This window comes from Zosterops lateralis (assembly GCF_965231275.1).
Source record: "Zosterops lateralis genome assembly, chromosome: 11".
In the NCBI taxonomy this organism is placed as follows: domain Eukaryota; kingdom Metazoa; phylum Chordata; class Aves; order Passeriformes; family Zosteropidae; genus Zosterops; species Zosterops lateralis.
The window spans coordinates 5,679,500-5,704,982 of NC_139771.1; the positions used below are offsets into that span (position 1 = coordinate 5,679,500).

Below are 25,483 nucleotides of genomic sequence, written 5' to 3' on the forward strand. Positions count from 1 at the left end.
AGAAGCAGATCATGGAGAGAAGAAGCAGATCAGGGAGAGCAGAGGCAGATCAGGGAGGGCAGGAGATGATCAGGGAAAGCAGAAGATGATCAGGGAGGGCAGAGGCAGTTCAAGGAGGGCAGAAGATGATCAGGGAGGGCAGAAGCAGATCAGGGCGAGCAGAGGTAGATCAGAGAGGAGCAGAGGTTGATTAGGGAGATCAGAGGCAGATCAAGGAAGGCAGAAGCAGATCAGGGAGGGCAGAAGCAGATCAGGGAGAGCAGAGGTAGATCAGAGAGGAGCAGAGGTTGATTAGGGAGATCAGAGGCAGATCAAGGAAGGCAGAAGCAGATCAGGGAGGGCAGAAGCAGATCAGGGAGACAGAGGTAGATCAGGGAGGGCAGAGGTAGATCAGAGAGGAGCAGAGGTTGATTAGGGAGATCAGAGGTAGATCAGGGAGGGCAGATGATGATCAGAGGTAGATCAGGGAGATCAGAGGTAAATCAGAGGCAGACAAGGGAGGGCAGAGGCAGATCAGGGAGGAGCAGAAGCAGATGACCCAGCCCAGGTCGGGGTGGCCACAGTGCCCCTTGGTTTTGGGGCAGAAGGTCTGACAGTCAGGAGGGTTATGTGCCCATGTTGGAGTGTGGAGGGAAAGAATGAAAATAACTCATTGTGTAGAAAGGCAGAGCAAGAGACCCCTGCAGACAGAGAGTTTCCAGCAATTTTAGGATATAATTGTTAAAGGGGATTCTAGCTGGATATGGGCTGGAATATTTGAACTGCGTTTACAAAAGTATCTGTCTTTCCTCCCTGCTAAGTGTCTGTGATGCACTGTGCTGGTGTGACTCTTCCTCTGATAAAATGTTTTCTAATAAGGCACAGAATCACGGAATCATTCAGGTTGGAAAAGTCCTCTGAGATCATCAAGTCCAAGCTATCCCTGATCCCTTATCAACCAGACCATGGCACCGAGTTCCACATCCAGCCTTTCCTTAAACATCTCCAGAGATGGTGACTCCACCACCTCCCTGGGCAGCCCCTTCCAATGTCTAATCACCTTTTCTGTGAAGAAATTCCTCCTGGAGTCCTTCAGCACAGCTCCTTTCCCTGCTATTGTGGTGTTTGCAGAGGTACTTTTTGCAATAGTCCTTCCTTTTGTAAAAGCTGAAAAGCCTAAACCACTGCTGTTCCTGCTACACAAGTGCTCTGATTTTGAATTTTGAGCCTTATTTGAAGGGCTGTTTTTGTAGTGTTCCTTTTCGATATTTCATTCTGGTAGTGGATTTGCTGATATTTAAGTTAGACTAAAGTTCTGATGCCTAATGCATCTGATAATTTCTTACAGAACCTGGTTTACAAGGGGAGTTTTCTTGATATGAAATTGCTGGTTAATGCAATGTTAAACAAACAATTCCATGTCTAAAGTGTCTTGGAAGGTTCATTCTGGGAGGGAATTTTTAAAAATTGAAATCAGGTCCCTGTAAGAGGGAGGCACAGCTCCAAGGCTATAATCCAAAAAAGCTAAATCCAAATTTATGCAATTGAAATAAGAATCTGGGGATAAGACACAGAAGGTTGTGAAGACCAGTAATGCTGAGTGAATTATTTAGGAAGGCATGGGAAATAAAGAGATGACAGAGATAAGAGGTAGAAGTGCAGTTTGCAGTGTGTATCCATCAGGAAGGCCTTTGGTGCATCAGAGGCAGATCAATAGAGGGGAGCAGGCAGTGCTGAGGCTCTGGATCTGTGCAGGTCTCGTGTCTGACTGGATTTAGTCTGAGCCTTTGGCCTCACAGTGCTCCTGCTGGGCCTGGAAGCTTTCCAGAGCCCTGGGATTGTTCCCAACCTGTGTGTGCTGAGTGTAAACCTGCAGCAGGGCTTCTGCTGTGTCTTCTCCCAGAGAACTCTCCAGCCTGGGCTGCAGAGCTGCTCTGCAAACAGAGCTGAGACACAGCTCAGCTGCTGCTGCCCAGCTGCAGGGCTGCTCAAACCCCAAACGTGAATGTAGGGCACAGCAAAGTCATCTGGCTCTGAAGCCTGGTGTAAAAATACATCATCTTATCCTCTGCTGGAGAAGCAGAGGTCCTTCTCTCTTAAAGGAGAATTTATCAAAATGAACTGTATTGGGTTAAATCCATTTTCTTTGAAGTTGATGGTTAAAGCTTCAACTGATGTAAATGGGAGTAGAATTAGGCCAGCACTGATCACTTAGGGGAAATCAAAATCTAGGCTAGAGAAAAGGCAAAGATCAGCTCTGCACAGAGACAGAAATAGTTCCTGTGTGCTGTGCCACTGGTGGCTCCTGTGTGCTTCAGCTGGAGTTGGAGGGCTCATTTCTAGAGCAGATGTCACTGAAATCACTGCACCCACAGTGGCACCGAGTCAGGGCTTCCCACCTGTGGGATGCTGGTGAGCACAGCACCTCTCCCTGGGGACATTCTGCTGCCAGGCACGGCCAGAGCTGTGGTGTCAGGCCTTGGGGAGCCCTGTGCCACCACGAGAACCTCACTCTCTGTGACAACTCATGCGTCAGGACAGGTCCTTCCAGCTCTGGGATTGGTAGTGCTGAGGTACTAAAGAGTTTAAGTGCAAAGGGTCCTGAAGACGTCAGGAAATGGATTTACCAGCACCATCACTCCCCCTTTTCCTGTGCCATCTGTGCCAGCAGTGTTGGTCTCTGCAGGAGGATGCCACCTGCAAGCTGCCTGTCTGTTTTCCCCTGTGCTGGAAATAGCAGTGCCAGCACAAAGAAATATGTGGTTTTCAGTCAGTCTGATGGTGCTGAGGACTTGAGCTCCTTTTCAGCCACTGATTTGCTCCTTTTTTGTTGTGTTTGGACAGGGTCTTCCTGCTCTGTTGTGGAAGAGCAGAGAGGCATCTGTCCCTGGAGTCAATGAGAACAGGCTGTTTACGAGGCTCTCTGGATCTGTGTGCTGGGCTGTCACCCTGGTGCATGAAATGTCTTACACAATAGCAGCAGAGCTGTGCTCAGAATGTGACTCTGGGGAGAAAACTCTGTCACAAGGAATGACAAACCCACCAGTGTTCCTTATGCAATTAAAATGGCAACTTCTCTCGGCGTGATTCATGTTCCTTCCTCCTGAGCTGGTGAGCTGTTCCCAAAAGGAAACGTTCCCATCTCTTGGTCCCCTGGCTCCTGTGCATCCCTGATTTTGTGTGTCTTTATACTGATACAACCCTGGGGAGATTTTAATCATAGGAGAATAAGAGCTCTGTGATTCCAGCACGGCTCCCTGGCTGCTGTGAGCTGCAGCCTCAATTATATTAATCTGACTGTTGCCTGTTTAAGCACCGTCCTACATCTTGACTGACAGGGGGGTAAACAGATTCAGCAAATAAACTCTGCTTCCTGTGCACTTGCCAGTGGCAGATCAGGTCAAGCAGAGCTGAACAGGAGCAAACACACACACACAGAGCTTTGGCTGTGTCACTGCCTCCTGCCTGGGATGGAAATGCACAGACAGTGCCATGAGAATGGTTCCACGATGCCTCAGGATTTGAGCTCTATTTGTACTCCTGCAGTTCTTTAGTGTAGAACTCCAAACTCCACACACACTGTGAGCTGCTCCTTCCCCGTTTTGGGCAGACACAACAATTCCTCTCCAGGCCTGGCAATCAAGGACCCCTCACTGCCTCAGGCCCCAGAGATGGGAACAAAAGTGACTTGGGGGCAGCAAACTTGGGCTCAATGACTTCATTACCTGGAGCTGGAACTGGAAGATGAACCCCCAATGTGCAAATGGACCAAACTGATCAAAGTGTGAAACCTGTGAGCTGTTGTCCATTTTTGGGTGCAGCCCCTGGGGGGCTTTGTCTGCCCTAAATGTCCCTGAAGGCCCTTCAATAAATAGAACAGCTTTTTATTCCCTTCATTCTGTCTGGCTTCTGATTTAGGTAGCCCAAAAAAGGCATCACACCATCAAATGTGGGGTGCATGGTCTTGGCAGTCTCAGGGTGACACCGGGCAGCTGCAGCTTCCAGAAAGACTTAAAGAGGTTGAGATGAAATCTGTGTGTTTTTCCTAATTGTCTGTTTTCCTCAAGGTCACTGGAGCTGCTGTAACAGGGATGGGAAGGGTCTGTTCCACTCTATTACCACAAATCATTTTCCACCGTGGGAATGTGCAAATCCTTTTTAAAATGGCCGTGCTGGAACTTGGGAAGCTCTGTTCTTGCAAGAAGTGACGAAAAGCAAGATAAACATAAGGTTATTAAGGAACACATCTGAGGAAGTGTTTTCTGTTCATTTTCAAAGAAGGCAAAACAATAAATCACAGGAACATATGTGAACAAAAGTTGTCCTGATTTAAAATGCTAAAAGCCCTGTGTTGATTTATGTGGGGAGCAGCAGATTGAGACAGGCTGAAGCAAGAGTTGGGATCTTGTGTTTTAATGCCCAACCTGGCAGAGCTGCTCACTGCCATCAGGAGTGGGCTGGATCTGCATTTTGTGAGAGCATGTGGGTTAGGTGCATGCAAATCAGAGCCGTGGGCTCTGCTCTGATCAGTTTTGCTTAATTTTCTGAGAGAAGCTTGTATTTTTATTTTTTGGGGGTTGTAGTTAAACATGCAAGGAATTGACAATTCCCTTTTATTCTGGATATCGCTGTGGGGGTGCTCTTTCTGTAAGATTTCTGATTTTAAAAATGCAGATTGGGAGTTTGCTTAAAGTTTCTCAAAGTATGGTAATTTCAATTCTCCGATGTCTGAATTATTTCAGATGGCTCCACAAAACATAACAAAGAACACCAAAGCTGTTGCAGGAGGTGCGAGTTTGCTTCTCTAGGAAATATGTCGGAGCTGATGGGTGTGAAAACCTTGGAAAACAACTGGATTTGCTTTTTGTTTACTTGCACATTTCAGGTGTTATGTCATTCCAGGGGGCTTGATTCAAACAGATTAATCATGGATATCCCAGTGTTTAAAACTTGTTTTAAAACTTGGTACACCTTGAACACACCAAGTCACAGATATGACCAATAATATTACAGGTTAAGAGTATTATGGTTAATATGATGGTTACTTTGGCTATTTTGGGTATGTTCAGAACTTGCCTGGATCTTCGGAGAATTTGGTAATTCCTCATTTCTGCTTCTGCCTGTAGAGGGAGAGATTTAATTTTATTGGTCCATTGGATGCCTCCACATCTCTAATGCCAGAAGACATTTATTTGGGAATCCTTTATTGTGAAATATTTGTGGTGCCAGAGGGAGGGGTGTGGCTTTCCAGCACATCTGGGATGACCATTGGTGACAGGTGACATGAAGAATTCCAATTATCAAAGCCATTTGGGTTTAGAAGTGGGAATCAAAGTGGCAACCAACTGAAATTTTTGTAGGTATTTATGTGTTGCCCCTGGAATGGTTTTAAGCCCAATAAATTCATAAAGGAATATCCCCTGGTACCAAATGGAGCCTAATAAATGGGAGCAGTCAGCTTTTCTTGGTGTTTTGGGGGGGTATTTCTCCCAAGCATCTCAAGATACCTCTTCCAGAAATTCCCTTTTAGGCATTTATTGGTACTCTGATAGGAAAAGAACACAAGATTTAATTTTCAAATAATCACCTTATAGTCAAAGCCAGAACATTCTGTGTTGGATCACTTTTGGAGAGGTAAAAGAAACAGAGAGAAATTTCTTTTTCAGAAACTATATTTAAATTTAAAAAGGGTGAAAAAACCATTCTAAAATATGCTAAATGACTTATGATCTCAGAATCCCTGGAGTAGCTCTTCTTACAAGAAGACTTGTTGCTTTTACTCTTTGAGCTTTCAGACCTGCTTGGAATTTAACATCCATGACAGGTGTCATTCCTGGTGAATACATAATTAACAGCACTTAAACTAATTTAAACAGAATGTTTTAATCTCACACTGTTAATGGTGCCTGTTGGCTGAGGTGTTTGGGTGGAAGTCATTACACACTCACTCCAGCTCCACTTCCAAACCCAGGCCTGGGCTCTTCAAAAGTAGCTCTGAAGTTTGCTGAAGTTTTAGAATTTGGAGAGTTGCCAGTGCCTGTAGTCTTCTGACATGGAAAAAAATCTGTGGGAGCATGGGAAATTTGGGTTCATTCCCTAGTTGGTTTTGTTTAATTTGAGAATTGAGCAGAAATCTCAGCTGTCTAGAAAATATTCTAATAATTAACCTGCAGAATTATTTTCAGAGTTGCTTTTGCTGACCATTAATTTTTTGGTGGTTTTGAGTAGTTTTTTTACTTTACCTTCCCAAATAAATGGCATTATTTATCTTGCAGGATATATACAGGTTCAACAAATGATCTCTTGAAGCTTAATTGCAATATGGTTATCCAGTTCTCAGAACACTGAACCGCTGAAATGTGTGCATGAAGAAATGCACATTGTCCCCATGCCACCACCATTCAAACGGGACCAACTAATTACCAAATTTTTGCAGCAAATCTCTGTAAAGAAAAAAGAAAACCAAAACAAACAACAACAACAACAACAACAAAAAATCATTAAAACCCTTGAAGTGAAAGAAAAAAGAAAATAAAATTCCAGATTTTAATTTGAGCTGGCACCTGGTATATGCAGTTTGTGAGTAAATGGTGGTGCTGTTCCAAAATGGAAGATTTCACTGGGAACACTCTCTGTCAGAGCCTCACAAAAATACCTTTTCAACTCAATTGTCTCTGCTCATCCCCATCACCGTGCTGAAGAGATGAGGAGGGAGCTGTTCCCAAAACAGACAAGTAATTTGCTGGAAATAGATTTTAGATCAACACATTTGATTACAAGGAGAAATCAAGCTGAGCTCGTGCACTTTGTGCAACACAGGTCTATGTTCTCTGCAAGAGCCAGGGTTAAAATCAGCAAACAATCATGTTCTGTAGCAGCTGAGACATCCAGATGGTCTCAGTTTATCCCTCATTAAAACACACTTCAGTGTTCCAATCTTTAGATAAAGATAGGCTCCAAAAGCTGTGGCAAGGCCCATATCCTAAAAGAAAGGTCACAAGCATGGAGGCAGTTACAGAAAATCCATCTCAAAGCAGCCCAATGCCTTGGTTGTCTCCCAAGGTCACGGAATCATCGAATGCAGAGTGATTGGGGTGGGAAGGGGCATTAAAGACCATTTAATTGCCATGGCCAGGGACACCTTTCACTGTCTCAGGGTGCTCCAAGCCCTGTCCAGCCTGGCTTTCCAGGGATCCAGGGGCAGCCACAGCTTCTCTGGGCACCTGTGCCAGGGCCTGCCCACCCTCACAGGGAAGAGTTTCTTCTGAAACTCCAATCTAAATCGACCCTTCTCCAGCTTAAGGCCATTTCCCCTTGTCCTGTCACTCCAGGTCCTTGTCCCCAGTCCCTCTCCAGCTCTCCTGAAGCCCCTTTGGGCCCTGGAAAGGGCTCTGAGCTCTCCCCAGGGCTTTCCTGCAGCTGCTGGGGCTCCGTGATTCTGATGGGAGCCTTGGAGTTGATCTCACTTGTGTCAATCCCTGCAAGGGCAAGCAGCACTGCAGCAGGATGCTGCACTTGGCATTAATTTTGTTCCTACAGACCCAGAGTAGGGCTTGGAACAACTTTGTACCTTCCCTCCTGCCCTTGCTAGGAGGAGGCAGCTGAGGAGGAGCAGCTGGGAGCATCTGATCCATGTGTCAGGTGGTCACAGAGTGCCCTGAGACTCATCCCCAGCTTCCCATCATTCTTCATTTGCTGGGCAATTAATGAAGACCCCAATTGTGCTGAAATTTGAGTACCTGCTGAAGGGCTTTGCTGGACAGGAGCCTGTGCATCCCACAGCTAATTGTGTCATTCATTAACCTGTTATCTCTTGATGATGGGCAAAAGAGTCACTGAGAAGGATTCAGAACCTACCTGGGAATTAAAGTATTTATTAGTATATGAAGTATATTGGTAATTCTTCATTTCTCTGCTGCAGCCACATGAAATCCTTACAGGGAGTTACATTAAGGGATTCTTAGAGAAAATTCCTGTTTCTTCCTTGCTCTCCTTTTTTTATTTTTTTTTTCCCATATATGCAGATAACTAATGTGGCTTAAGAGATGCAGAGTAGGAAGATTAATCTCTCTTCCCCCTTGCAGCTCCTAAAGAAAGTTACTGCTTTACAGCTTCAAAAGAGAACATTTTATTTTTAAGTTGCTATTAATAGTGCAGAAAATTAAAAGCTCATCATGGTTAGGATGAGATCCCGATTGAACTTGACAGGGAAGAAGATATTTAATAAAAGTACCAGGCACGATGATGGCTTTAAAATAAATCTGTGTGTTAATAGCTAAATTATGAGGCAATAATCTGCTGGTCTGCTTAAAAATGTGTTTGTAGGAGGATTTTTGGGATGACCCCGTGGCTAATGCATGGTTGTTGGTATGTCCTGTCCTACAGCTTGTATTTTTTGGCTAATTGTATGATTTTAAGGTTGGGCAGCAACATTCTGCATAGCTGTGATCGCTTTTTATCCATCAATTGATGTCTGCTGCTGTTTTATCAGCTTATTTTTCTGAGCCACCAGCTAGGATAATGTGCTTGAGGGAAAATTATACCCTACATCAGTGGTTTTGTTACAGCATGTTGTACATTATTGGTAATTTGAATGCACCCAGATAAAAATAGAAAGGTTAAGTAGTTTTCCAAATGTTGGTTCTCTGAAGCAGAAAGAGAGTAATGTCTGTGCTCATATACGTTTTTGAGGGAAGAATGGATTTTTTTTTAAATATTATTTTTCCTCTGCTAAAATTGATGCTTTCCCTCGAGCTGAATGCAGACAACGCTGGGCTTTGGAAATTTCTCTTCCTAACTCCTTTCTTTTTTTTTAATTTTTATTTTAAATTTTTATCCTTCCTGTTGGATGTTTAGGTTTAATGAGCTGGTTTTTAGCATGAATGTGGCAGTTCTGCCTGCATATGCCTTGTCCCCAAAGTGCCTTCCCGTGGGCAGGTGGTGTGTGCTGGTGCCAGGGAGAGGAGCTGCAGTCCCACCCTGCCCAGTGGCCCTGGCAGCTCCTCACCCCTCCTGCCTTCTTTTGCTGACCATTAATTTGGTGGTGGTTTTGAGTAATTTTTTACTTTACCTTCCCAAATAAACTCATTATTTATCTTGCAGGATATATAGAGGGTCAACAGATGAGCTATTGAAGCTTATTGCAATATGAGTATCCAGTTCTCAGAACACTGAACCATTGAAACGTGTGCATGAAGAAATGCACATTGTCCCCATGCCACCACCATGCAAATGGGACCAATTAATTACCAATTTTTTCGCAACAAATCTCTGTAAAGAAAGAAAAAAACAACAAAACCAAATCCAATAACAACAACAAAAAAGTCACTAAAACTCTTGAAGTGAAAGAAAAAAAGAAAATAAAATTCCAGAAAAAAACCCCTCAAATGTTCCTCACCCCCCTCAGATGGTGCTGGCAAGGCCATTTTGGTGAGGGGCTTATGCAGGGCCTGGCTTGTGATTTCTGTCAAATTGTTTCTGTTCTAAAATGATTTCATGATTGTCCGTGGACAACGGTAACCTGGGCAAAAATAATTAAAAAAAAAAAATAAAAACTGGGTATTTTGATAGGGCTGCCTGATAGCCATCTCCTTGGGATCCTTTGTGCATGTCCTATTTAAAACCTCTGCAGAACATGGCTGTGTGTCTTTCAGCTGGTGCCACTGAGATTTAAAACCTCCTTTTTGGCTGCTCTCTTTCTCAGCAGTGACCTTGGCTGACAGTCCCCATTGTCCTGTGGGGATGGGTTTTTCCCTCTCCTCCTTTCACACGGATTCTTGTGGTGCAGACTCACCTTTCCAGCAGCTCTGCTGCTCTTGCCTTACAGGGCAGATCTCCTGAATCACTGTGGAGAAAATATATTTATATTTGATTTTCTTAGCAGTTAAAACCACAATAGGACTTGTTGGGTTCCATCCTGTCCCAGTGCTTCCTTTTCTTCTCCCCTGACTAAAGGGAATCAGGATCACCTCTGGTTTTCCTGGCAGGTGAGAGAATTTCTCCAGCTGGGGAGGGACTGGGGGCTCTTGGTTTTCATTTCAGCTGGGGACACACGAGGTGGATACTTTTTCTCTTCCACTCTCTGCAAAACTGCAAAGAAATTCTGCCCAAATCATCACTCCAGTGGTAATTTATCATTCTCACTTTCTGTAACCTGCAAGCTCGTGGCTGAGGATGTTTGCCTGTGGAGCTGGAGTTCAAAGCTGGCCAGGTTTGGATCTCTCTTTAGTAGCAAAGATGGGTTGGTTTGTAAAGCTGGTTGGTTTATAAGACAAATTTATAAAGCTGTGACAGTTAAAAAAATATTAAATGGAATATTTTAAAGCAAAAAATAGCACAATATGCTTGAAGCAAATCTATCTTTTGAAGGGAAAAAGCTTTTTTCTTCTACCACATAACTTGTTTTCCATAAGATGGAGCAAAGCTAAAGAGTTATTTTTTCTTTACTTCTGGTCCTTGCATAATGATGGTCTGAGAGCTCAGTGGCATGAAGGAGATTTGAAGAGATGCCAAATTTTATAGGAGCTGAACTCTGCTCTGTGTACTGGGGCTGGTAAACTACTGGTAATTTATTTTTAGCAGTTTTTAACCTATTAAAGCTTGATTTTAAATTTGTTATATTTTCACCTGCTGCTTTTTTAATCCTGATAAATATGTGGGATGGGGTGGGAATGCTCTGTAATGTGCAGGCACACACAGCAGGGCAGGCTTGGGATTATGCCCTTGGTTATCTAAAACAATCTCCTGCCATCAAACGTGCAGGTGGCAGCAAAAATCTCTCTGAGATGGTCCCTGTTAGCTATAATCTGGTCTCTCTATTCTCACTTTAGAGAACTGCATCCCATCCCAAGAATAAAACAACCCAGCCTTATATAAGGATTTATTTTTAAATTATTTTTTTAGAGAAAAAGATGCGAAAGTTCTTTTCACTGTTAACAAAAAGGAAGTGTAGATATGTGTTCAGAAAAGCAGATTATAGCCTGCAGTTTGCTTTTGCAGCCTTTATGGGAATGGTGCAAATGAAAAATGTTCCTCTTTCAATTCCACTTACATATATTTCTATTCAGCCATTAAATAACTATGTGTTCTTTGGGTTTTTTTTAAACAACCAAATGATTTACTTTTATATTTTGTGTTCTGCCTTTTATCCTTCTGTTTGCACTTATTTTCCATGGAAGCCCTATTTTCTGGATCTCATTAACAACCAGTGGTGCTGCACTAAAAGCTTCAGTATTGGCTTCATGTCTTTATATCTTTAATTAATATTATAATAAAATGCCTCTGACAGTGAAACCAAGGTGGCAGAAGGGAGGTCTGCAAGTTTAGACTGGAGTGGAAGTTGGTTTCGTTTGTTTAGGGGGGTCTTTTCCCTTTCCTTTTCCCCTTTCCCTTTTCCCTCTGAGCAATCCCACACCTGAAAAATAAGAGTAACTCCTAGAAATTTGGATTTTTCTGCCATCAGTCTTGAAGCCTCTCATCGATAAAATAATTTCTATGGATAACATTGAAACTACAGCATTTTTTGGCTAAACAAAGCAATCTGGTTCCATTCCTGTGTGGTTCTGCTGTGCTCTCCTGTCTTTTGGCTGAAGCTCTGTTAAATCTGCTTTGATTTTCTTGACTTTCATAGACACCAGTGGCCAGCCAGTGCTTTTCCCTGCTAATGGCTGGGTGATTTATGGGATAGATGCTGACAGAAGGACATAGAAAACAGCAGAACAAGGCCAGGGTTTTTTTTTTTTTTTTTTTTTTTTTTTTTTTTTTTTCATTTTCTTCTCCCTTAATGGTCTCCCTCGGGTTGTTATGGAGAAATTTGAGCTACTTTCTCAGGGATATGAGTGTCAATGCTGATCATGCTACAACAGCATGGATGTTAAAATTGGAGAGGTGCTTTAACCTCCAGAGCTCAGATCGTGACACAACAAAATGAATTTCTCTACAGATGGCCAGTTATGGATTTCCTCAGGTTTTTATTCTCTTTGTTATCCCATATTTATGGAAAACATGATGCCTGTCAACTTTTTAGTAAAAACAATCCATCAAAATTATATTTCACATTAATGAATGCACTTCTGCTGCACTTCCTCATCCTCATGCTCCTAAGAAGGCAGGAAAAGGCTCCAATTTATCTCCAGTTTATTTAAAAAGTGATAAAGTCCAGGCTTCCTTTTAGTCTTTGAAATTGCTCTTATGACAAAATCCTACCCAGGACTGGAAATTCTTCAGCTCCCATTTCACAGATCTCAAACCAGTCGTGGGTTGTTGCAGCCCTCAAGGTACAACTGGGTGCACAGAGGGCTGTGAGAGAGGAAAAATGAAATGAAATTGCAGTTTACTGATGAAAAGCCTGATAGGTGGTTTAGATATAGGTAAGGTTTTCTTCATTATTCTCAATTTTTAGGATTGAATGTAAAATATTGTTAAAAAATCTGAGAAAGGAATGTGAAAAGAGGTCAAGATGGATTTGACCAATGAGGAGAAATGGCAATTTCCACCAAAGTATTAAATATTTGGGTTTGTCTCAAGATGTGAAGATTAGAGAGGCCATTTAATATTTTTATAATTAAATGATTAATAATGGACTAAAAAAATTATAATTAGGAACCAAACTCAGTGTCCATTCTTAACAGAGACTGAACAAAAGCCCAAATATTTCAGGTGGGGTGGAGCAGGACTTTAACCAGCCTCTGTTGAGCCTCAGATCCTATTTGTTGGAAGGAGCTGGAAAATCTATTTCTTTCAGGATGTTCTGGAGCATTTTGTGATAAAATGAGATATAATGAGGTATTTTAGGCACACAGACTCCTGGAACTCCAAGATTGTGTGCACTGAGCTGATAATTGGCTGAAGGTCACCTGGTAGCTCAAATTCTAAATTTAAGAGATCTGGGGGTCTGTAAAACACACAGATGAAGGACAGATGTAGAATGCCTCACCTTTTTAGTGTTAATGTGCCAATAATTTGCTTTTAGTGAAGCGAAGTAAAAAAAAATCTGAATTATAGCCTGGTGAGTTTGGGTCTTTTCTTTTATAGCATTTTTCATCCTTTCCCCCTGGGTTCAAACTGTAATGACTGGACAGAACTGTAATTTTTGGGGGGGCAAAGAAAGGCACCTCAGCCCAAGGAAGAAATTTTGAATATTTTGGCCTGGAGATGATGGTGAGGGGCTGCTCTCTAATATCCCTCTGTGATATAGCATCACTGCAGTACATCTTTTGGGTGTTTTCTGCCATAAAAAAGATTTCCCCCCACTCTGGAGGTGATGCAGGACTCTGTCCTGGGATATGTTCCTTACCTGATCACCTACTGCTTTTAGAGCATTTAATTGAGATTTTTTTTTTCTCCCCCACATCTGCTTTATTTAATGCTGTCTGAGTGTGTGAAGTCTGAATATCCTTAGTTTCTTTTCCCCAGCTGTGGTTTTTATTATTGTTATTGATAACACAGTTTGGAAGTTGGCACTCCTTGCAACAACTGTGCCATATAAAATCAATTCTACATGAAAACACGAATTTTTTAAAGCTTCTAGAGGTGTAGAATGGTTCTTTTCAGTGCCAGAAGTACATCCCCAAAGAATGGGAATGTGGTGTGTAGGAAGACAGCAAATAAAAGAAACCCCAAACCTGCTTTGCAGTGGGGAATTGGAGCCTCAAGAGTATAAATGGCTGATGAAAAATAACCTTTCATTCCAGCACTGGAAGCAAAGCAGAATAAATTCATGTTAACACCAGCAGGGAGTGAAAGAGAGAGTTCTGAAGGCTGGTGGCTGGGACAGACTTTACTGGAAAAAAAATCTCTTTTTCAGGGCAGATCCCATCTCTGAAGGCAGAGTGAGGCTCTGGCATCAGGGGAGGGAGGGTTTTGTCTGCAGGAACTGCTGCAGTCCCCCAGAAGTCACTGATGGAGTCATTTCATTATTTAATGGGCCCGAATTGATTGCTTTAAAGCAGTTTTGTTGCTGTCAGGAGTTCATTTGGAGCCATTTCCATGAGGAGCAGAGGAAAGGCTTGGGATCAAATGCAGGCTGAATAACTGTGCACTGCAGCAGGGGCTGGAGGTGCTTTAATTCACAGCCCTCATTTCAATTCCCTCATTACACTAGTGCAACATGGAAAAAAGAAAAATCAGCCAATTTGTGCAAGATTCTGTTTGGTAGAAGTCCTGAGTAAATGAGCTTATTGTAGAACTGAAATTAATGATATTGTGTGTCTCTTTAATAATTTTTTTTTTTCGTGACAAGGCTTTTGTTGCCTTCAAATATTCAACAGTGTCTACAGGAGACAGGGAATCCTTTTTATTTATCCTACCTGGTAACAAACCTGGCACTGACTGGAGATGCAAGTTCATGCTGAAAGGCTGAAACAGTTGTTCAGGGATTATAACAGGTGATTTTTTTTAAATGTTTTCATTTTGTAATGTTTTTAAAATAATACTTTAACTTAATTGTCTTAATGTCTTCCTATTATCAGGGGAAATATGTTTCTGTCTGAAAACAACAACTGAATGAATGTCTCATCTGTGTGTGCTCATCGTGAATGAATTATCACTGAATCACTGACTTGGGTTTGGGTTGGAAGTGACCCTAACGACCATTTCATTCCAGCTCTTTCCATAGGCAGGGACACCTTCCACTATCCCTGGTGGCTCCAAGCCCCATCCAGCCTGGCCTTGGGCACTTCCAGGGATCCAGGGGCAGCCACAGCTTTCTTTATTCATGGACAAATTAACTTAAGGCAACTAGAAATTAATGAAGAAATGTAGGGATGAAGTCAGGAATATTTTCAGAGAACACTTCAGAGACAAAGTTCAGTTTCTCTTCCTTTATATGCTCTTGAATTCCTAGTATTAAACAAAAATTTCACACTTTATAAGGTGCCAACCAGCTTTTATTCAGATGATGTTTTTCCTTAGTTTTGTCTGCATCTTGTGCATTCCTGATAATTGAGTTTCAAAGTCAGTGTGGATTTGCTTTTTTTTCTTGAGAGACTGAGTTTAGGCATTGCTGAGTGCATTTAATCAGCATTGTTGGCTGCTGGGTAGAGAATCCATTCCTCACTCTGCTCCATGAAGATTGTGTTCACAAACGGACAGATATTTTGGCTTTGCCATGAAAAGATGCCACAGCTGGGCCACCCTTGATTTATTTCAGGAGGCCTCTGCAGAGCAGGTTATGGTTTCCTTCTCAATTCTTCTGCCCTTGCACAGCTCTGCTGTGAGGTTTTTCATCCTTTGCAATCAGTTATTGCCCTGCTGCTCCCAGCACAGAGCTCAAGGAACTGTAGTCTCAAAACATCTCAGGTGATTTTGCTCAGACTCAAGGGAAAATTCCCTTAAATCTGCTTCCAGTCCTGTTTTATTAGGGAATGGTATCAGTGAACACAGGTGGATCTGGTTATGCACCTTGTACTCACTAAAATGTGCCATTTCACTGCTTTTCCCCCTGCTTGCTTGGGGGTTCTCTGTAGGACTCAGCTGGAATTTTATCTATAGCCAAGTAAAGTCCAAGAGGGGCAGGAATGTTCCCTATGGAAGGGTGGAAACTGATAATTCCCTGAGTTTAACTCCTGGAGAACCAGCTATGTGTGCCACCTTCCAGCTGCACCAGGAGTAAGCAGAGCCTGGGCTTTGCTGATCTCTCTGTCCTGAATTCCCTTTAACCTGGAATTCAAACAGTTCCTCCACCTGCAAACCCTGGAATAAGAGCTGCCAGAATCTCTGATGACAGTTTAGAGAAAACAGTCAAATTAACAATATATCTCCAAATTTTTTTTTTTTTTTTTTTTTTTTTTTTTTTTTTTTTTTTTTTTTTGACTCATCATGAATCCATTATTTGTCCAGACTTTAAGGACTGTGAAATGCAAGTCTTGGGATTCTCCTCTCGTGAAATCTTGTTCATTACATTGCTGTTAACTTTCCTGCCAGCAGAAGCCCAAACGAAATCAGATGTCACAATACTTGGGGATGATATCTACATTCTAACACACTGTGAAAATATTTACAAGCTTCCAAGATGAGACTTTTCCTGATTAGGGAAATCAAAGAATAGTTTTCCCAGCAGGCCTGCAGTTAGCTCATCCAAATTGCTTCTGTTTTAATTGGCAAGCATTTCCTCTAAGCAGCTAGGAGATGAAAAATATTTGACTTGGGCTCTACAGGACTGGAAGCCTCTTCCCTCAGACACAGCAGCTCTGGAGAAAAAACCCAACCAAACAGCCAGCTCAGGTTTATATGGCATTTGTGTGACAAAAATCCGTCTTTCACAAGATTCCATACCAAGGTACAGGCTGATATTCTGGCTTTTTAATGAGGAAAATAAGGATGGTGTTTTTCTCAGGTGTTCTGTGTGTGAAATCTTTGGTTATCTGAGTTGTATCTAAGTGGGCGGGATTTTATCTCTGCTCCCCACACAGCAGTCTGTTGTGTTCAAACTGCACTTTGGACCTTCTTTTGCTCAGTTTTCTACTTTCAGAAGCATTGGGAAGAATAAGGAAAACCAAGTAACCTTTTGTCTGGGAAAACCAACCCATGTTGTGTGTGAAATTCATTTACTGGGTTTTTATTTCTGTTTTGTTGAACGTGTCTGAGGAGGGTTGTTTTCCCTCTGAGTTGTTCTCACAGGGATCACCAAGTCTGCCTGGTGGAGGAGGAGGTGACCATCCCTGTTCTGGGATGGTTTGGGAATCTGTGCTCTCAGGGCTTGGGGCTGGTGTCTCTTCATGTTCCACGAAGCTTTTGGTTATGAATTAAATTCACTGAAACCCACTATGGATAGAGCAGTGAAAGCAGCACCCCGAGCATGAAACCCAGTTCACTTTATTTATTGGGTCATTAGGATGTTGGATAATTTTGATTGAAGAAGGTGCCAGTATCACCTCCTTTAATCAGGATTTCTTGGTAGTTCACGCAGACCATATCTACATCTTGAAAATACCAATATTATGAGGTTTTTTTTGAAAACAGTTCCTTCTCTCACCTCCACCCCAAAAAACAGCAAACAAAAACACCCCACCCAAACCCAGTGTAATAATGGGGTTTCTTGTGGATGAGACTCCTGATTTTCTCACTTGTGGTGACTGGATGTATTTTGCAGGTGCAAAGCCTCATGATGGGAATATTGCCAAGTGCCAGCCACAATCTTCCCTATTCCTCAGCTTTTGGTGAAGAAATATTTCTTGCTTTTTAAATATTTCAGCCTTTTTTGAAGAAATATCCAATATTCCCCACTTAGGAGGGGTGAGGTGGTGGCGTGTCAGTCCTGCCAGCCTGGCGAGGGGCCCGAGCTTTTGCCAGGAGACATTCTGGGATGGAATGGAGCCTGAGTGTCCTATTCTATGGGATTAGGGAGCTGCATCAGCAGGGAATAATGTCAGTCACGCTCTGTGCCTGCTGGGCTCCTCCATCTGCCTCTCTGAAACCTGAGGTGGTGTTTCCCTGGTGGTGCAGCATTAGGTGAGTCATGAGCAGCACAGACTCACAGCCTCACTGATTTGCTTTTAGAGCTCTGAAGGAAGTGTTAACTTCATATTTGTTCTTTATTGGTTAATATTTAATCCGAGGTGAAATTAAAAATTAAGCAGGCAAATGAGTCATGCTGAAAAGCAACAGCACTGTCTCGCTATGGCTGGCAAATGACAATAAATTTCTAAGAATAGAAGGAAAATATATTAATTTATAGTGATAGCACAGGAAGCCTAAAGAGATGCTTTGATTGAGAGGAGTGGACACATTCCACAGAAAGATGATGGAGAAAATGTCTTTGATGCTGTGTTTAGTGCCCTTTGCATCAGAAATGAAATTGGTAGAGGGTTCTCTTCAGAAAATACTCAGAATTGTATTTTCTCTGTGGTGTTATGGAACAGTTTAAGAATAATATTATTATTTTTTAGCAATGTTTAAAAAAGATTTTTTTATTAGAGCAATATTTTTTCTACCTCCTTTTTTTCCTAAAACCGTGGCTGTTGGAGATGCCCAGCTTTCAAAACCCTGAACTGCACTTAGGAACAGACTCGATTTTTATTTTTATTCCCTAACCACTGGAAGTAAAGAGCAGCCTGTTATTTCAGCTATTTGTTATTGCTGCAGCCTCAGAGCCTTTCTGACAATCAGATCTCAATCTGCATTTGGCTGTGGCTGACAGCAGGCAGAGCCTGGGATGCTGCTGGTAGGAAGGAGGAGCCCTGGCGATTCGCTGCCTCCTGGGATGAAGCTGCTTGACTGGGCATCTGTGACATTTCTGGCCTGCAATTCTTTTTTTCCCAAATAACGCTGCAGGCTGAGGCTATTTCTGTTCGGAACACTGATCAATCCTGTTTACAAACAGACAAGGCAAGAGTGTGAGTAAGGCCTTTTCTTCCTTCCTGCTGTATACAGGGGGTTACCTGGGGATGGATGCAGGCATGAAGAGCTGAGCGTGGTTCACCATCCTCGGCTTGGGAAATAAATTCCTTTTTAAATTGCTGCTTCTGGTTTCTCTTTGTTGTTTCCCTTAAAAACATTTTGTGCTGAAATCCTCGTCTCCTGAATGTGAAAAGCAAGATGTGAAACGGAGGGTGGCAGAAGTTCTTAGCAGTAGAAGATGCATCAGTATATAGGATGGGTGGAAGAAATGGGTAGCAGTTGGCTGGTATTTGTATTTTAATTTTGGTTTGTGATAACATAGTGAAACTTCCTTTTTTTTTTTTTTATTTTTTTTTATTTTTTTTATTTTTTCATCCACAGAAATCAGAGGAATGTTGAGGTTTGAAGCTGAGAGGCAGAGGGCTGGTAGAGGTTCAGTTTTGTTAATTGAGAGAGATAATTCCAAACTAGTGCTCACACAGGCCTGATCTCTGTCACGGCAGAGCAGTGGCAATGTCCTTCGAGAGGGGAAATAGCAAACCCTACGTGTTATGTCAACTGTAGCTGGGTGAGATTAAAAGAGATTAAAATTATTGTACAAATATAAAACCGGGACTTGAAACACATCAGGCTCCTCTTGATGTGCTTTATCTGGGCATTTATATATCATTTCCACTGGGGATTGCTGTGCCTAGAAAGTTCAACGTGTGCCCTTTGCCTGTGACGGGTTGGTCAGACATTAGGCTGCTGGGGTGCCCTTTGAAAGATCTTTTTTTATTATGAAAACGATCCTGAGACCTCTAGATTAGACAGTGCACTCTCACCACCCCGCCGGAGGCAAAAAAGAAACCTTTAATCTCTGTTAAAACTCTGCGTGCCAAATATAATAGCTGGTTTCAGCAGTATTTAAACCAACTTCATTAGAATATGGGAAGGGGAAACAGGTTTTAAAGGCTGGCTTTAGCAAGCAATCAGCTGTCTCCCAGATGGTCCAAACGGGACTCATTCGACACTGCACATAAAAAAAGAAATAAAAAAAGGGGAAAAGAAGGAAAAAGAGAGAGCCCAGCAGCATCCTGTGTGTGTCTGTGCCTGCTGGTGCCTGGGCTCAAGGGAAAGGACTCCTCAGACAGGGGCAGAGCTCCTTTTCCAACCCAGACATCCCATTGCATTCCTGCTGCGCTCACTAGCACAGAAGGCAAGGCTGTGAGATGTCATGTATTTAAATATATTCTGCATTTGTGATGGTGGCTTTAGAGCTTTTCCCGTAGTTTCACCGCCCTTGTGGCTAAAAAACAGTTTGGCTTTAACCCATGATGAAAACTGGTAGTTTTTCACCTGTTTTTATCCTTAGGAGACTTTTATCCTTTTGGAGCCTTCTCAGGGAGCTGCTGTTGTGGTCAGAGGACAGCTCGGGGTGGCTGTGTGGAGCAGAGCAGTCCTGGGCGTAGATCTTGCGCGCCGGGCTAATCACTCACTAATTAATATTCATGACTCATCTCATTTAGCGGCTGCTCTTGGGACTGGAGCAGCGCTGCTATTGGTGCTCGGGCCATGGAGAGCTTTATCTAAGGCTGAGCAGGTGCTGTCCTGGGCTGGATGCTGCCGACCTGCAGCACCTCCAGGCCACCCCACCGTGGTGCTGAGCAGCTCCTGTGGGATGCCAGGACCTGTCTGACATCCCCTCTGTGCCGCCTTCTAACGAGTCCTTTCTGCTTGCTCCCAAAGGTCCCGAGGAAGAAATGACCATGTAGATTCTACAGCTTGGGTGCAGCATAATGGGAAATGGTGAATGGAGTGGAGCTGGTCTGCAGCCTTGAGAACAGCTGTTCTGTGACCTCCAGCCAGTCAGGGACACCCTCCACGCCAGGGGCATCCTCCACGTCGCTCGCCGGACACAAGCGGGATTCTTTTTAATCTCTCGGATTGGAACTCAAGATTCCTCTCCTTCGGTTTTTTTTAAAACAGTTTTGAGATTGTATCAACTACAAACGAGTGGAGCAATATAACCAGCCACAATGGGTGACATGACAAACAGCGATTTTTATTCCAAGAACCAAAGAAATGAGGCCAACCATGCAGGAGAGTTTGGGTGCACACTGCAGGAACTGCGCTCCCTCATGGAACTCCGAGGGACAGAAGCAGTAGTAAAAATTAAAGAGACATATGGGGAAACAGAGGGGCTCTGCAGACATCTGAAGACATCACCAACAGAAGGTAAGCACCTCTCACTTCACTTGAATTAGGAGACTTTGTGTAAATGCTCTCCAGACAGTGAGAAAAGAGGTTTTGATTCCAACCTGAACAGAATTCTCACGGTGCTGCCATTATTCCCAACAATAATAAAACGAGAGTCTGCTAAGAAAGGAAGTAAATCAACGCAGCTACAGCTAAAGCTGGCCTGAGAGTGAAAGGAGTGCTCCTTTCCTTGAATCTCTGTGTTCCTTGGGGGTAAGAAGGTGCAAAATAGTTGCTTCAAAACAGCTTCTCTTGGTATTTGGACATCTTGAGAGTATGAAATGACCTTTTGAAATGCACATTACATTACTGTGTAGATCAATATATTTTTTTAATGTTTATATACAGGTTACTAATCTTCACTTATTATATTACCATAGATAATTTTGCTTAAATCATCAGTCTGTGTTTGTATTGATGTTTTTATTGGTTGCACTTCTATTGTGTGTGAAATGAAGCTCCTTACTTTCTTATGTTTAGCAATACCAATCATAACTTTCCAGTATCTATTTTCCTAAGTGTTTTTACAGACATCTTCCTGATCATTTATTAGTCTGGTTTTCAATGCTCAAACCAAATAATCTCCCCATAAAGCATTGGCAATGGTGCACTGTATCCCTCTCCTCATGCAATTTTCTTTCTCTTTAAGTGCAAGTAAAATTCTGTTTCATTCTAAGAATTCTATTTTTGTCACTGTATTTTCATCTCCAAGGAGTATTAACACTTTTGGAAATTACACAGTCTTTCAGTCTATAATATTTCTGCAGTCTTGTAAAGTAGCCAAGATGTTCATTTTAAGTTCTTTTCTTTTTCAAGAAGATAGAAGCCTTGGCTTTGTTCCATTCTCTCCTTTCTAAAATTAATCATTTAGTTACCTCCAGTGTTCAAATGCCTCCAAGTCTGGCATTATTGGTGTGATCATAAACATGTCAACTGTAGTGTGATACCATAAATTGCCCCAGCCGAGGGGTCCCAAAGGAGCAGCTATCACTGTCTCAGCTTCAGGAACTCCACGTTTGCAGAAAGTCAGAGCTGAGTTCACGGCGGTGACTTCAATCAACTCCTGCCAACTCATTCTAGTAGTTACCTGGTCAATGTGAACTTCAAAGGAGATGTTAATTGCATTATGTGTTCAATTTATGACATCAGGGAAACTCAACTCCTCATATCGGGCCGGAGTGTATGGATGCAGCAGCGTGGCACGCTGACTCCAGCAGTAATCTATATCTGATACTGCAGATAAGGTAACTTTCCTCCAAGCATTACGTGCACTTCATCACTTGTGCATTAGGGAAAAACCTTTCCAGCTTCAAATGGCAATCAGCATAGCCTTGGAATCGTGAAGGCTCCACTGGGTTTTAATTTTCAAGTAGATCACATAATAGGAATTCCCATTCACCCGAAGTTTGTGTCTTACTTTTAATTGTTTTGCTTGGAAAAATTCTCTGAAATATGTCTTGTCAAACTCTGGAAATTTTCACAGGAGAGAAAGTATCTATAGTGAGAAACTTTGAAAGCTTATGGCAAATATAAGCCATTTAGTTCTAAGTCCCAAGCCATTGTTTTTCTTGATTCTAAGCTCAGTGAAGAGGATAGTCTTGTTGGCATGACTATTCTTAGGGGGAAGAAACATAATCATTCCTTACGTGGAAATGGAATTCTAACATCAAACAGACATGATTTGAAAATTAATTATTGACATACTTACTTTTGTCTTTTGTTACCTGCAGCAAAATGTGGATTCCTCATTGAATACCGTTATGAAAAAAAATCACTTTTCCAACCAGGTGTCATTTTTGGAGAAGCGCAATTCACTGAACTTCCTTTGTTTTTCATACTTTGGTGTGTTGCATATCTCATGTGGTTTTAAGGGAAATATGAAATAAGAATTACTGCAGGGCACTTCTTTGAAAAAACCAAATGGCTGAGCAGGAGTCCTGAGTGACTGTGAAACAGGGAAAAGGACCTGACTGTAGAACTTGGTCCTTTCCTGCCTTGTAAGCTCTTCCAGAATTTATCTTCATAAAGTCCTTGTAATTTTGTGGGATAAGTGCTGGAACAGTTACTGGAGCAGAGGGGGGAAAAAGGTTTTCTGACAGTAGAGACATGATAATTTGGTATAATGGGGCCTAACCTGAATTTACTGGTTTATTTAGAAAGTAAGAAGTAGTCATGAGCTTAGAGCTGACTCAATTCATTTCCTATGTTGATCTTTGATGTCCCCACCTGTGGATTGGTAGGATCAATCACACTTACAAGTGATTTTTGAAACTATTTTGAAGGCCTTGAAGTTCTCAAGTTAAGTTGTCATATTTGTAACTCAGATGTCATTGACAGTGCTGTGAGGTTCATTTCCCAGTGAACTGGTGTCTCAATTCAGTGTGGAACTGGGGAAGTCTGCTGAATGTTGAGCAGACTAATATTTGCATGCTGAATGAACTAATAATATTATTATGGGTTACGAGACTTCAGTCTCTCCTTTAAATTTTCTTTGATTGCTCCTTTAGCTATAGATGCAGTGGAGATCCCAGCTCTCAGTTATGCCTGGAGGATTTCCTGCCTTAAAGTGATTATATTATAATGAAAAGCGCTCGTTCAAGTGCTTGTAAAAAGCACCTCCCCAAAATCTATGGAAATAATTCATACAACAAAATACACATATGTGTCGACTTGAATTTGCTTTAAAAATATTTATGTTCGGATTAGTTTCACTTTCATTATCCCAGAAATACCACGTATAGATCTAGTTCTGTCACTTTGCAAAACAATGCTGAATCCCCCCTTGGGCAGAGCTGTGCTGACAGTTGTATAATTTTCCATGCAATTGGAGTCTCCGAGGCCCACTGGAGCATCAGTGATACCTTATAAAGGACAGCTGGTAAAATGGGATGAGTTAGTTGGACGAATACCAAATGAGACTGGAATCCACTCTCTCCAACACTTCACTATATTTACCCACCATTTTATCCAGTACCCACCAATTTACATGAACTTTTTAATCTACTTTCCCTTATAAAAATATTTATTTCTTCTAAGAGTATGTCAGTGAATTAACTTCCTTGATTTCTTACAATACTTGGACACTGTAATTTCCAGTGCATGGGAAAAGTGTTTTCACTGTGTGTAGAATGGTGGAATACCCTGAATGGGAAAGGATCCACGAGGATCATTGAGTCCAACCTCTGTCCCTGCAGAAACACCCCAACAATCCCACCCTGTGCATCCCTGGGAGTGTTGTCCAAAGGTTCCTGGAGCTCTGGCAGCCTTGTGGCCATGCCCCACCACAGTGTAGTGAAGCTTTTTGAGTTTTTATATGAAGGAAGACCCTTTCCAGGGTGATATCTGTGCAACCACACCCCAAACAGGTGCTCCAGAAGGTGTCACACGTTGGTGATGATGTTACAGCACTACAGAAGAGGTTTTTCTGTTGGTGTTTAGTGGATACAGAACTGGTTAAGGTTCTAGAAATGGGCTGGTGGAGTGCACTGGGGGAGAGCAGCTTTGTTTTGTGGTTTCTTTTCCTGGCTGTAGGTCTCAGGATACCATGAAAAGGTTTTATGGAATGCCACAATATCAATGAACAGTTAACTGATAATATTTCTACTGTAGAAGTTGACTTTTTAATCATCACAACTGCCCTTAGCAGAGCTACCAGAGATGTCCTCTCTCTTTTCAAGTGCATGTTGGTTGTGTGGGGGATACAGACCAAGAATCAGTTAGGCCAGCTGTGGAGGTATGTTTATTTTTCATTACTGCAATCTAAAAACCCTTTCACAATTCTAACGATGAGGTAAAAGATGAAGAAAGATTGAATGCAACAAAATTAACCGGCTGCTTTTAATACTCATTAGTTTTGGTTCCTCACACTTGCTTCTATAAAAATGCACCTTTAATAACTTAATAGTCTGTTTGGAAGCTGCTCTTGCTGCTTCACACTGAATTGCAGTCAGGTGCACCACTGTGTTCAAACAGCTACAGGGATGCGAAGAATTTGGGAAGGAAAATGGGAAAGGAATGAAAAATATTTGATTCAGACGAATAGGAGTTTAAAATAGAAATATAAAAGAATTGATTCTGTGCTTGTCAGAGACTGAGCTTTATTTTAACACACTGTCAAAATAGCCCATGAATGTAAAGAAATTGGTGATAGCATCTATTTCATTGTTAAAAGAATAGACTTGATCATGTGTAAACCATTAAATATTATCCATAAGTTCAAGATCTTCTTACATTATTTCACATTTAAGGTTAGAATAGATAATATTTGATTGATTTTATTAATTTCTTTAAAAGGAACATTGCCAGCTCTCTGAAAGTAGATTTTAAGAGTTTCTTTGTGATGTTGAGCTCTAGTAGCTTGGAAACCTTCAAAGCAGCATCTTAAAAGCCCTGTAGGAACAGACCCCTCATCCTCTCTCCGGATCACCACACTGCCTAATTCCTCATCCTTATTTGTGGTGTCAAAATATCTCTTGTAGCTCAGGCCCATTTGTCAACTCCCCCAGGCCAGCAGCCAAGCTCCAAGTACACATCCAGCCCTTATTTGTCCATGTTCTCCCCACACGGAAGGTTTGGTTTGAACAATGGAAACAGCCCCGGCCATGGAAAAACCCCTCACACCATTAGGGCCGAGGCCTCACAGGGGTTTTTCTTGCCTCGCATGGGAAAAACCCCACGGAGGAACTTTAAACTCGTGTTTCACCTGGTTGTGTGTGCAGTGCCCAGTGTGGCTGAGCTGGTGAGAACTTGGATAACTTGGCATTTTCCCTGTGGTTCCATCAGTGGACACCGGCTGTCCCCAAGTGCCCCAATGGCTTCCCAAGGACCCGTCCTTGGTAAAGGGGATGGCTCTTTCCATCAGGGGCTGCCTGGGAAGGAGGGGCGTCCTGCAGGCTCCTTCATTTGGAAATTGCAGTTGCAGAACCCCTCA

General features: G+C 42.3%; 1 protein-coding gene across 17 annotated transcripts in view; it reads left to right on the forward strand.

Annotated features, from left to right (window-relative positions):
* Positions 1-25,483, forward strand: part of ATP2B2 (ATPase plasma membrane Ca2+ transporting 2) — a 395,247-nt gene that overhangs the window by 214,129 nt on the left and 155,635 nt on the right. For 16 of the 17 annotated variants that reach the window (XM_083869181.1, XM_083869182.1, XM_083869183.1 and 13 more), the window contains one exon: positions 20,044-20,532. In XM_083869181.1, the coding sequence (XP_083725307.1) occupies positions 20,334-20,532 (199 nt within the window). In that variant the 5' untranslated portion in view covers positions 20,044-20,333. Of the gene's footprint in view, positions 1-20,043; positions 20,533-25,483 lie in introns of those variants that run through there. The other variant, XM_083869180.1, reaches the window with a different exon arrangement.